The 12,688-nt window shown below is 42.4% G+C and overlaps 1 protein-coding gene across 3 annotated transcripts in view; it reads left to right on the forward strand.

Moving 5' to 3' along the window:
• ankhb (ANKH inorganic pyrophosphate transport regulator b) overlaps nt 1-12,688 on the forward strand; it is an 80,541-nt gene that overhangs the window by 43,492 nt on the left and 24,361 nt on the right. For all 3 annotated transcript variants that reach the window (XM_071362573.1, XM_071362575.1, XM_071362574.1), the window contains exons 3-5: nt 2,429-2,547; nt 4,127-4,210; nt 6,263-6,433. In XM_071362573.1, the coding sequence (XP_071218674.1) occupies nt 2,429-2,547; nt 4,127-4,210; nt 6,263-6,433 (374 nt within the window). The remainder of the gene's footprint in view (nt 1-2,428; nt 2,548-4,126; nt 4,211-6,262; nt 6,434-12,688) is intronic.

Genomic DNA, 12,688 nt, shown 5'->3' on the forward strand with positions numbered 1-12,688 from the left:
TATTGAAAACAAGCTGGCTACATGAATCAAACATGTCATCAGGTTTGGTTGATTATTTAAGATAGCTAGCCAGTTCGAGTTTAAACATTATCGATAGCAAGCTGGCTAACATTGCATCCTATCAAAACTGTCGTCAGGTGTAACATTAGCTATGCAAGTCTTCTTCTCTCTGACACATCACATTACACATTAGGGAGAGGCTATATATTTAGCGAGTTACATCACAGTATCATAGCTTGCCTGTCTCACTAGCATGATCAAATAATGTAGCTAACTAGCTAGCTATAACCAAAACGTACTCATTAACAACACACCAGTCTCAGTTTTGCTGGTTGACAGCCCGCAGAAGTAGTAGCTAGCGTCAGATGTAGACTAATCTGTATCCTGGCCATCTGCCAAAGATTATTGAACAACTTTATGAATGGCTATTTTTACTCGTATTTACACAGTGGAATGTGCGTTGCACCCCAATACTGCTGCTGTAGTCTTTACAACATGATCCACATGGTTCTGAGCAGGGGGCATTAATACGCCGTGTTGTCTGTGGGCAATTGACCATCATAGGTCAAAGTAAGCACGTAAGTAATCCATACCAAACCCCTCACAAAAACGGTGGCGTATCCTTCATTCCGTGACATACAGTGTTGCCAACTCCTCAGTAAGGAAAGTAGCTATTGGCTGTCCTAAAAGTCGCTAGAAGTCGCTAAATGACGTCATCACCAAATTTGCGTAATTGGCCATGTGCATGTAATTGTGATGGACGCTGTAGGAGAGAGGAATAACATCGTGGAAATGACAAAAAGGGAGTGAAAAACACCCTAAATATGTTTAGAACTACAAATGAACTTTCTTCTGTCGATTCTTGTTTTTTTATGTCACAATTCCAACCCTCCTCCTTTATCCGGGCTTGGGACCGGCAAAAGTGACTCAAAAGAGACACTGGCAGAGTTACTTAGTTTTTTATTGTATTTTTTAGTTTCGTTTTTTAGTTTCGTTTTTTACATTTACATCTGGCCCTGAATGTAAGCCAGGGCGGGATCAGCCAGCGACGGCTTCCCGCATGCGCGATTCATTTGCAGTCTGGACGCAGAGGGGTGAACATCTCCTGCTCTGACTGCAGCTTTTGCTGTGCGAGGACTGGGCCGCCTGTGAGTGCTTTGGGACGTGGTGGGGCCCACGGCAGGCCCCGCTGCTCGTTGAGAATAGTAAGAGTCTTCAAAAGTCTCCAATAACACCAGAAAAAGTCGCTAGATTTGTTACTTGTCGTTTTTTTTTTTTTTTAAGTGTCGCTAGAAGGGTCTGAATACTCGCTAAATATAGCGACAAAGTCACTAAGTTGGCAACACTGGACATACTCATATTTCTCATTATCTCAGTTAGGAAAATGACTTTATGACTCAAATTATCCTATTTACAACTTGTAGTCATTTCTGACACTAGAATAAATGTTTCTGACTCATATTGGTGCCACATAGGCCGTAGCTTTTTTGGTTCAGTCCCTTTAAAAAATATCAAATATTTATGTTCTGCATTTAAAGAACAGTGGGAAAGTGGAGAGGGTGGTAGCAGAAAGAAGAAGGCAACAGACAGGAAACTGGCACAGGCAGGGCTCAAACTGCCGTGGCCAAGGGTGTAGCCTATACTGTAAGTGGTTCCGTCTGCAGTGCTACCACTAGACCAGACTCTGGCAAAACAGACACCTATATCTGACATAACTACAGGCTCAAGAAAGTAAAGCCCTTAAAATAAACCAAATTATCTTAACTCTTGTGAACAAATATATATAAGTGATTGTTTCCTCAAAATAGCTGTCATTGTAGGTTGATAAAGTGGGCAGAATAGTGCCTTGAGTTGCATGATTTGGCCTTTTGCCTCTATCTTAGTCATACTCACAAGAACTGACTGGGCAGAAAGTGTGTTATATGCGGGGTCACTTATAGTAAGTCACATTTTCTCTTAATGATTCAACAGTGGTGCCCTGCTTTGCGGAATTGATAACGATTCAAGTTAAAAACAAGTTTTTAACCATGGTCCTTGTATGTCATTTATATTGTATATCAGTTAAAGTGCTCGATCTCAGTTTGAAGTGCTATGTATCATTATTACCATCCTGTTCTGAGGAAATACAGTAAAGCACATAACCATAGAATGCCCAATTCCCTTACACCAAGCAAACTGTTACTTGAGTCATTATGGTTCCATATAGAACCATGACCCTTCCCCAAGAAACCTTGAGGAACCCTCTTTTCTTAGTGTATATCTGCAACGCTCACTATGTTGCACATTCCTGAATAACCTGTTTCCAGCTGACTGCAAACCATTCCTGGAGAACCTTTTTATTCCCCTAGTGACGAAAAATCATCGGTCCGTTAATGACTGTAGCCCCTGAAGTGCTCTGATGTTTATCTCAATTTCCTTGTCCCATTAGCCTACACAGAGTTGGGCTACTACATCATCAATAAGCTCCATCATGTGGACGATTCTGTCGGAAACAAGACCAGGCGGGCTTTCCTCTACTTGGCAGTGTTCCCGCTACTCGATGCCATGGTGAGTTGCAGCCTGCTGCCCGCTGGATTCTAGTTCCCTTTTAGCTTGGGAATGCTTGACAGAGAGGCGGTGTTCTGACATTATGACCTATTACTCAGAATGCTCTGGGGTTTCCCCGAAGTACAGATCTAGGAAGACCTTTCCTTCTCCCAATCCTAATCTTAATCATTAGTGGGTGAAATGCTAAACTGACCCAGGATCAGCGGCCAGGGGCAACTTCACCCTACTCGTTTAGTCTCTGGCTTGGGAAGTGCTTGACAGAGGTGGTGTTTTGTTTGACATTCTGAACTATCACTGAGAACGTGCTACCTAGACAAAATATGCCATATATATACAATATATCTTAAAACCACTTATGCTTTTAATTAGCATATCTGTTTTACATTGTATAGTATGTGTAGTGTTTCTGGTGTAGTGTATCTAACAGCATTGTTGGTGTAGGATTACGTGTACTGTTATTTCCTATCTTTCCCAGTAGTATTAGTTATTTACTAACAGTTTGTGAGTATATTACTGTTGTTTTTTTTAACCCTGGATGAAGCATTCTGGTTTGTGTGCTATCCTGTAAAAAAAAATATTGTAAATGTCACGGTATTACTGTTTAATCAAAAGTAACATACTGTATAAACTGAATACAGTAGATTACATAAATTATATTGCATTGTGGGAAAAAATGTAACGGGCGGGAAATATTTGATGTATTTTGGACATTACGTGAAACACAGTAACAGTTTACTTACTGTATTTGTGAATATTAAAAATAGAATGCCACACTTAAAGAACACAGGCAACAAAATCCAAGCACATCCTCTGAAGCAAGAGAGAAAATGTTTTTGCAAATTGGTTAATTTGTTCCTGTTTTGTTATTTATATGCATTGCTTTGTTTGTGGCTGTGCTGTTTTATATTATAGAAAAAATATACAGTCAGAAAGGCACATCATACAAATAAATAATTTTCCATTGTTAAAGGCCCACTCAGTGTTTTATATACACTGAGTGTACAGAACATTAGGAACACCTTTTTGTGGGATGGAGTTTTGGCCTGCCTGGTGACATTACCGCTCCCAGACAGTCCTAATTCATTGAGAAATTGCTCATTTTAATGGAAAACAATCACAGTAAGGTACTTTATTGTTACCCAGAAATGATTTGATATTGCGATAAAAACAGCTGCATTGGACCATTAAAGGTAAACCAAGCACACACACAAAATAGGAGCTACATGTAAAACGCAGGCCCTTTGTGGAAATTACTTACCCTCACTTAGCCTAAATTCGAACAACAGCCCCTATGTTTTGAGTGTTTTTAGCTGACTATAAATTGAGTAAGTGTTGAAGCAAGCAAACGCCTTACGATGAGCCAGTTTGAAAAGAGTCTAGAGTCTTGCATTGTTAGTGGACCACTTAGTGAATCTCGGCTCCTACAGCTATTCGTTGACTACTTGTTGTAAATAATACAATGTTTGTCATTGTTGTTACAGTATATAACAATGCATCAAATTAATTGTATCTGTCCCTATTGAAATAGATAACGATGAATCCAAAAAATGATCCATGGTCTGTTTGTCCTCTATGTCAGGCCTGGACACATGCCGGTATTCTACTGAAGCACAAACACAGCCTATTAGTGGGCTGTGCCTCCGTCTCTGATGTCATAGCTCAGGTAAGAATCAGTTATCAATGGGTCTATTCATGAATTGCATTTAATATACATATTGTCATGGTGATTCAGGAGGGAGCAAAGCAGAGTATAGGGAGAAGTATGGACATCAGTTAATGTTGTTCTGCATTATGCAATCTAGTAGCATTTGTTTTTACTATTTGCACTTGCTTGACTCTGTGTGCCTCAAGTATAAAAATCATTATTTTATCATTGCAACTTAAAATGAAGGACTTATATTAGCAGATCCTTCTACAGTGAGGGAAAAAAGTATTTGATCCCCTGCTGATTTTGTACGTTTGCCCACTGACAAAGAAATGATCAGTCTATAATTTTAATGGTAGGTTTATTTGAACAGTGAGAGACAGAATATCAACAAAAAAATCCAGAAAAACGCATGTCAAAAATGTTATGAATTGATTTGCATTTTAATGAGGGAAATAAGTATTTGACCCCTCTGCAAAACATGACTTAGTACTTGGTGGCAAAACCCTTGTTGGCAATCACAGAGGTCAGACGTTTCTTGTAGTTGGCCACCAGGTTTGCACACATCTCAGGAGGGATTTTGTCCCACTCCTCTTTGCAGATCTTCTTCAAGTCATTAAGGTTTCGAGGCTGACGTTTGGCAACTCGAACCTTCAGCTCCCTCCACAGATTTTCTATGGGATTAAGGTCTGGAGACTGGCTAGGCCACTCCAGGACCTTAATGTGCTTCTTCTTGAGCCACTCCTTTGTTGCCTTGGCTGTGTGTTTTGGGTCATTGTCATGCTGGAATACCCATCCACGACCCATTTTCAATACCCTGGCTGAGGGAAGGAGGTTTTCACCCAAGATTTGACGGTACATGGCCCCGTCCATCGTCCCTTTGATGCGGTGAAGTTGTCCTGTCCCTTTAGCAGAAAAACACCCCCAAAGCATAATGTTTCCATCTCCATGTTTGACGGTGGGGATGGTTTCTTGGGGTCATAGGCAGCATTCCTCCTCCTCCAAACACGGCAAGTTGGGTTGATGCCAAAGAACTCCATTTTGGTCTCATCTGACCACAACACGTTCACCCAGTTGTCCTCTGAATCATTCAGATGTTCATTGGCAAACTTCAGACGGGCATGTATATGTGCTTTCTTGAGCAGGGGGACCTTGCGGGCGCTGCAGGATTTCAGTCCTTCACGGCATAGTGTGTTACCAATTGTTTTCTTGATGACTATGGTCCCAGCTGCCTTGAGATCATTGACAAGATCCTCCTGTGTAGTTCTGGGCTGATTCCTCACCGTTCTCATGATCATTGCAACTCCACGAGGTGAGATCTTGCATGGAGCCCCAGGCTGAGGGAGATTGACAGTTCTTTTGTGTTTCTTCCATTTGCGAATAATCACAGAAACTGTTGTCACCTTCTCACCAAGCTGCTTGGCGATGGTCTTGTAGCCCATTCCAGCCTTGTGTAGGTCTACAATCTTGTCCCTGACATCCTTGGAGAGCTCTTTGGTCTTGGCCATGGTGGAGAGTTTGGAATCTGATTGATTGATTGCTTCTGTGGACAGGTATCTTTTATACAGGTAAGAAACTGAGATTAGGAGCACTCCCTTTAAGAGTGTGCTCCTAATCTCCGTTCGTTACCTGTATGAAAGACACCTGGGAGCCAGAAATCTTTTTGATTGAGAAGGGGTCAAATACTTATTTCCCTCGTTAAAATGCAAATCAATTTATAACATTTTTGACATGCATTTTTCTGGATATTTTTGTTGTTATTCTGTCTCTCACTGTTCAAATAAACCTACCATTAAAATTATAGACTGATAATTTCTTTGTCAGTGGGCAAACGTACAAATCAGCAGGGGATCAAATACTTTTTTCCCTCACTGTACTTGAGATGGCTGTGAGAAGTTGCACGGTGATCAAAAGTGAATGTGTCGTTCTGCTTCTCTGGTTAGGACATGTCAACATGTCCGCCTTTCTCTTTGTCTTCCTCTTACACCCACACCAACATTTGATCTGCCTCTTATTTCTGCACTTCCTGCCATCCTCCCTCTCTCTCTCTCTATCCATCTCTCCCTCTAGATTGTCTTTGTGGCCATCTTGCTTCAAAGTCATTTGGAGTGTCTGGAGCCTATGTTGATCCCTATCTTGTCCCTCTACATGGGGGCCCTGGTGCGCTTCACTATTGTAGGACTGGGCTACTACCGCAACGTCCACGACAACATCCCAGAGTCCAGCGGGCCTGAAGTGGGGGTAGGTTATCGCAGGTCGGATGGGGTCAGGAGATTAACTTTGTATTTCTACAGTGGTCTGTTTGGATGTTATAAATGCTTTGTGTAGAACATATATGATTATCCGTTATGTGGAATGGTGAATTGTGTCAACTCTATGTATTACATTTCAATCTAAAACATTCGGAATGTTTCACCTCACTGAACACACCCCAGGTGTCAAAGTTAACAGTGTGGAGCTTCTATATAAATTAACTACCTAAATCTTTACAGTAAGTCACATTGCATGTCAATGCTCTATGGGTGTGATTGAAGGCAGTGACACATTATAAACAGCGGGTCATTCAGTTCATTGACTGTTGGTTCATCAGTGATATAATTAGTAGAATATCCAATTCATTTCAATATGACTTTTATAATCCCCAAGGTAAATTAAAATGGAAGGATAGAATAGAATAGTAAAAAATGCCATCCTGCTCCTCTCCTCACTACTTAACTTCCTCTCACAGTCCCTTCAGTTTCCCTTAAGTCTCGTTAGTTTGGCTGCTCATCCTACCTTAATTATCCCTCACCCATCATAGCCCTGCCATTCCCAACCAATCAGAGCGCATGGAAATGCGCATCTGGACACTGCACCCGCCCACTCAGGTCAGAGTGTTATCGTCGTCCGAAGGGAGAATACGCATGTTTCTGAAGACTTTAAAATGTCGACAGTAACACGAATGTCTGAATGATGTGCGTGTATCTAAATAACCACAACAATAAGATTCCAAGTCAGTCGGATTACCAAAATCGTATAAACATCTTCAAAGGAAACAGCTCAGAGGGCCCTCATCTCCTTCCTTTAGGCTGTCTCGTTGTTGTTGGTAATCAAGCCTACAGTTGTGTCGTCTGCAAACTTGATGATTGAGTTGAAGGCGTGCATGGCCAGGCAGTCGTGGGCGAACAGGGAGTACAGGAGGGGGCTGAGCACACATCCTTGTGGGGCCCCAGTGTTGAGGATCAGCGAAGTTTGGGGCGGCCCGTCAGGAATTCCAGGACCCAATTGCACAGGGCGGGGTTGAGACCCAGGGCATCGAGCTTGATGATGGTCTTGGAGGGTACTATGGTGTTGTATGCTGAGCTATAGTCAATGAACAGCATTCTTATATAGGTATTCCTCTTGTCCAGATGGGATAGGGCAGTGTGCAGTGTTATGGCGATTGCATCGTCTGTGGACCTATTGGGGCAGTAAGCAAGTTGAAGTCGGTCTAGGGTGACAGGTAAGGTGGAGGTGATATGATCCTTGACTAGTCTCTCAAAGCACTTCATGATGACAGAAGTGACTGCTACGGGGCGATAGTCATTTAGTTCAGTTACCTTTGCCTTCTTGGGTACAGGAACAATGGTGGCCATCTTGAAGGATGTGGGGACAACAGGCTGGGATAGGGAGATATTGAATATCTCTGTAAACACACCAGCCAGCTGGTCTGTGCATGCTCTGAGGCTAGGGATGATGTCTGGGCCAGCAGCCTTGCGAGGGTTAACACGTTTAAATATCTTACTCACGTTGGCCACGGAGAAGGAGAGCCCACAGTCCTTGGTAGCGGGCCGCGTCGGTGCCACTGTATTGTCCTCAAAGCAGACAAGAAGGCGTTTAGTTTGTTTGGAAGTAAGACGTCGGTGTCCGTGACATGGCTGGTTTTCCTTTTGTAGTCTTTGTCTGTAGATCCTGCCACATACAGTGGTTGCTCCACTAAAAGTTTTGCGATTATGCTGCGGGACTTAGAGGTAATTTGTGGTTTAGTACGGTACCCTGCGTCACCACTTCATTGCTCCAGACCAGCGCAAGGGGGAGTTAGAGCACTGATTATGCTTTTGGGTCCTACTGTGTCTCTAATTGACAATGAATGGGCGACATAAACCTAAATAGAAACTGATAATTGTGCATTACTTCAGTATTACTTACTAAAACCGTTGTTACACTAAGGTTCTTATTATTTTATTAGGATTATTTTGCTCTTACTGTAGTACTGTAGGCCACTTCCGACCGGTAACGTTGAACAGTGCCTGAGTGTCGCAATGGTCTAAGACACTGCATTGCAGTGCAAGCTGTGTTGCTACAGATGCTGGTGCGATACAAATGTGCATGGGTCAGCATATGGTCTCACAAGGGCTCTGAGGATCTCATCTCGCTACCTAATGGCAGTCAGGCTACCTCTGGCGAGCACATGGAGGGCTGTGCGGCCCCACAAAGAAATGCCACCCCACACCATGACTGACCCACCGCCAAACCGGTCATGCTGGAGGATGTTGCAGGCAGCAGAACGTTCTCCACGGCGTCTCCAGACTCTGTCACGTCTGTCACATGTGCTCAGTGTGAACCTGCTTTCATCTGTGAAGAGCACAGGGCGCCAGTGGCGAATTTGCCAATATTGGTGTTCTCTGGCAAATGCCAAATGTCCTGCACGGTGTTGGGCTGTAAGCACAACCCCCACCTGTGGACGTCGGGCCCTCATACCACCCTCATGGAGTCTGTTTCTGACCGTTTGAGCAGACCCATGCACATTTGTGGCCTGCTGGAGATCATTTTGCAGGGCTCTGGCAGTGCTACTCCTTGCACAAAGGCAGAGGTAGCGGTCCTGCTGCTGGGTTGTTGCCCTCCTACGGCCTCCTCCACGTCTCCTGATGTACTGGCCTGTCTCCTGGTAGCGCCTCCATGCTCTGGACACCACGCTGACAGACACAGCAAACCTTCTTGCCACAGCTTGCATTGATGTGCCATCCTGGATGAGCTGCACTACCTGAGCCACTTGTGTGGGTTGTAGACTCTGTCTCATGCTACCACTAGAGTGAGAGCACCGCCAGCATTCAAAAGTGACCAAAACATCAGCCAGGAAGCATAGGAACTGAGAAGTGGTCTGTGGTCACCACCTGCAGAATCACTCCTTTATTGGGGGTGTCTTGCTAATTGCCTATAATTTCCACCTTTAGTCTATTCCATTTGCACAACAGCATGTGCAATTTATTGTCAATCAGTGTTGCTTCCTAAGTGGACAGTTTGATTTCACAGAAGTGTGATTGACTTGGAGTTACATTGTGTTGTTTAAGTGTTCCCTTTATTTTTTTGAGCAGTGTATATTGGTCATATTGTTCATGGCGCACAATGAGATTGCCTTGCAGTTCTCCAGCTGTATCCACTGAAAGCAGGCGAGGTTCAAGGCACGAGGGCAGGGGGCACGGGATGGGCCGCAGAGCTGCGCACAAAAGACCGACCTAGCCCATGGGGAAGGGAGGAGGAGGAGGGTGGATTCCCTCCCCGCCACACTGGCAACACTTTAAGGGGCATTGCACTAATAATGGCACTGACTAGGGAAACGTTCCCGCTGTTCTGTTCTTAGTGCCAGTCTGCACGTTCAAACTAAAACAATGTAACTAACAATGGCATCTTTATGCTTTCGTTAATAAAATAATTATAAAAATACTCAATGTTTATTTAGTTATGGATAACGAATTACTATAGGAATAAATATCACTGAATTACAGAAATATCCTCCAATCCTCTATATGTAATTATTAGCAGGGGGTCACGTCATATTTTTCGATATACTGTAGGCGACATGAGTCTCAATAGTGTTGAGTAATGTGATGTTAAAAGTGGTGTAAGTTTTATTTATTTAAAGAGCATAAGTTATAAGCAATAGCCTAGACTATTTTAGCACCGTTTCCCGCTGCTCTGAGACAAGCATGGGGACTGGTCTTGATAAATCAATGAGATTTTTATTTTCACTGAATCTCTGTTTTGGTATTGGTTAGACTAGAATTAGAAAATTAGGTTGTAATAATGTCACGCTCTTAGTGTAACGTTTATTTAACTAGGAAAATCAGTTAAAACTTCTTAGGGCAGCGATCCCGTTAATGAGATTGATATGACAACAGCCAGTGAATGTGCAGGGCGCAAAATTCATACAACAGAAATCTCATAACTAAAATTCCTCAAACATATAAGTATCTTATACCATTTTAAAGGTAATCTTGTTGTTAACCCCACCACAGTGTCCGATTTCAAAAAGGCTTTACAGCGAAAGCACCACAAACGATTATGTTAGGTCACCTCCAAATCACAGAAAAATACAGCCATTTTTCCAGCCAAAGACAGGAGTCACAAAAAGCAGAAATAGAGATAAAATTAATCACTAACTTTTGATGATCTTCATCAGATGACACTCATAGGACTTCATGTTACACAATACATGTATGTTTTGTTCGGTAAAGTCATATTTATATCAAAAAATCTCAGTATACATTGGCGCGTTATGTTCAGTAGTTCCAAAAACATCCGGTGATTTTGCAGAGAGCCACATCAATTTCCAGAAGTACTCATAATAAACATTGATCAAAGATACCAGTGTTATTCATGGCATTTTAGATCCACTTCTCCTTAATGCAACCGCTGTGTCAGATTTCAAAAAAGCTTTACGGAAAAAGCAAACCATGCAATAATCTGAGGTCGGCGCTCAGAGCCCAATCAAGACAAAAAGATATCCGCCATATTGTACAGTCAACAGAAGTCAGAAATAACATTATAAATATTCACTTACCTTTGATGATCTTCATCAGAATGCACTCCCAGGAATCCCAGTTCCACAATAAATGTTTGATTTGTTCGATAATGTCCATAATTTATGTCCAAATAGCTACTTTTGTTAGCGCGTTTGGTAAACAAATCAAAACTCACGAAGCGCGTTCACTAGTTGCAGACGAAATGTCAAAAAGTTCCGTTACCGTCCATAGAAACATGTCAAACGATGTATAGAATCAATCTTTAGGATGTTTTTAACATAAATCTTCAATAATGTTCCAACCGGAGAACTCCTTTGTCTTCAGAAAAAGCCAATGGAACGGGAGCTACCTCTCATGTGAAAGCACGTGACCTGCTCCTGGCACTCTGCCAGACCTCTGACTCAATCCCCTCTCATTCAGCCCCCCTTTACAGTAGAAGCCTCAAACAAGTTTCTAAAGACGGTTGACATCTAGTGGAAGCCTTAGGAAGTGCAACATGACCAATATCCCACTGTATCTTCAATAGGGGCTGAGTTGAAAATCAACCAACCTCAGATTTCCCACTTCCTGGTTGGATTTCTTCTCAGGTTTTTGCCTGCCATATGAGTTATGTTATACTCACAGACATCATTCAAACAGTTTTAGAAACTTCAGAGTGTTTTCTATCCAAATCTACTAATACTATGCATATCTTAGCCTCTGAGCCTGAGTAGCAGGCAGTTTACTCTAGGCACCTTTTCATCCAAGCTACTCAATTCTGCCAGCCAGCCATAAGAAGTTAACAGAGCAAAGTACAGAGAGATCCTTGATGAAAACCTGCTCCAGAGCGCTCAGAACCTCAGACAGGGGCGAAGGTTCACCTTCCAACAGGACAACAACCCTAAGCACGAAGCCAAGATAACGCAGGAGTGGCTTCGGGACAAGTCTCTGAATGTCCTTGAGTGGCCCAGCCAGAGCTCGAACTTGAAACCGATCGGACATCTCTGGAGAGACCTGAAAATAGCTGTGCAACGGACACTCCCCATCCAACCTGACAGAGCTTGAGAGGATCTACAGAGAAGAATGGGAGAAAGTACCATAATACAGGTGTGCAAAGCTTGTAGCGTCATACACAAGAAGACTAGAGTCTGTAATCGCTGCCAAAGGTGGTTCAACAAAGTACTGATTAAAGGTTCTGAATACTTAAGTAAACGTGACATTCCTTTTTTTTTAATAGACATGCGGTTGATGTCAGAAGTTCTTTGTTTGTCAGATGAATCATTCTGTCGAAACTACAGAACAGTACAAATTATTGCTTACTGGAAAATACTCTTTCAAACACACACGGTCACGTTGTACATCGCCATTATGGCTATTAGCAGGGCTAACAATTGGCCCAGCGTTTCTCTCCCTCTAAAAACAGAAATACATGTTTTGGCCTTTACAAATATTATTTTGGCCTTTATTCAGATTACAATCGCTCTCTTTCATTTTTTTGAAAATGATATAACCTCCAAAATATCGTTATATATTATCAAGTTGATGTTAGTCATATAGCCTGGCACCTACATAAAGCTAAGTTACTCACTCATTCATGGCTTTGGATCAAAATAAATAAGTACCAAAATTCTTTCTGATAGTCTTTAATGAATAAATGTTTTGGTTTTCCTGACCTGGACACCATGTACAGTATTATAATAGCCCATTATGGGCTATTAGCAAGACAATATACCTTTACCAACACCTCTCCGTATTT

Source organism: Salvelinus alpinus, chromosome 23, assembly GCF_045679555.1.
Source record: "Salvelinus alpinus chromosome 23, SLU_Salpinus.1, whole genome shotgun sequence".
In the NCBI taxonomy this organism is placed as follows: Eukaryota; Metazoa; Chordata; class Actinopteri; order Salmoniformes; family Salmonidae; genus Salvelinus; species Salvelinus alpinus.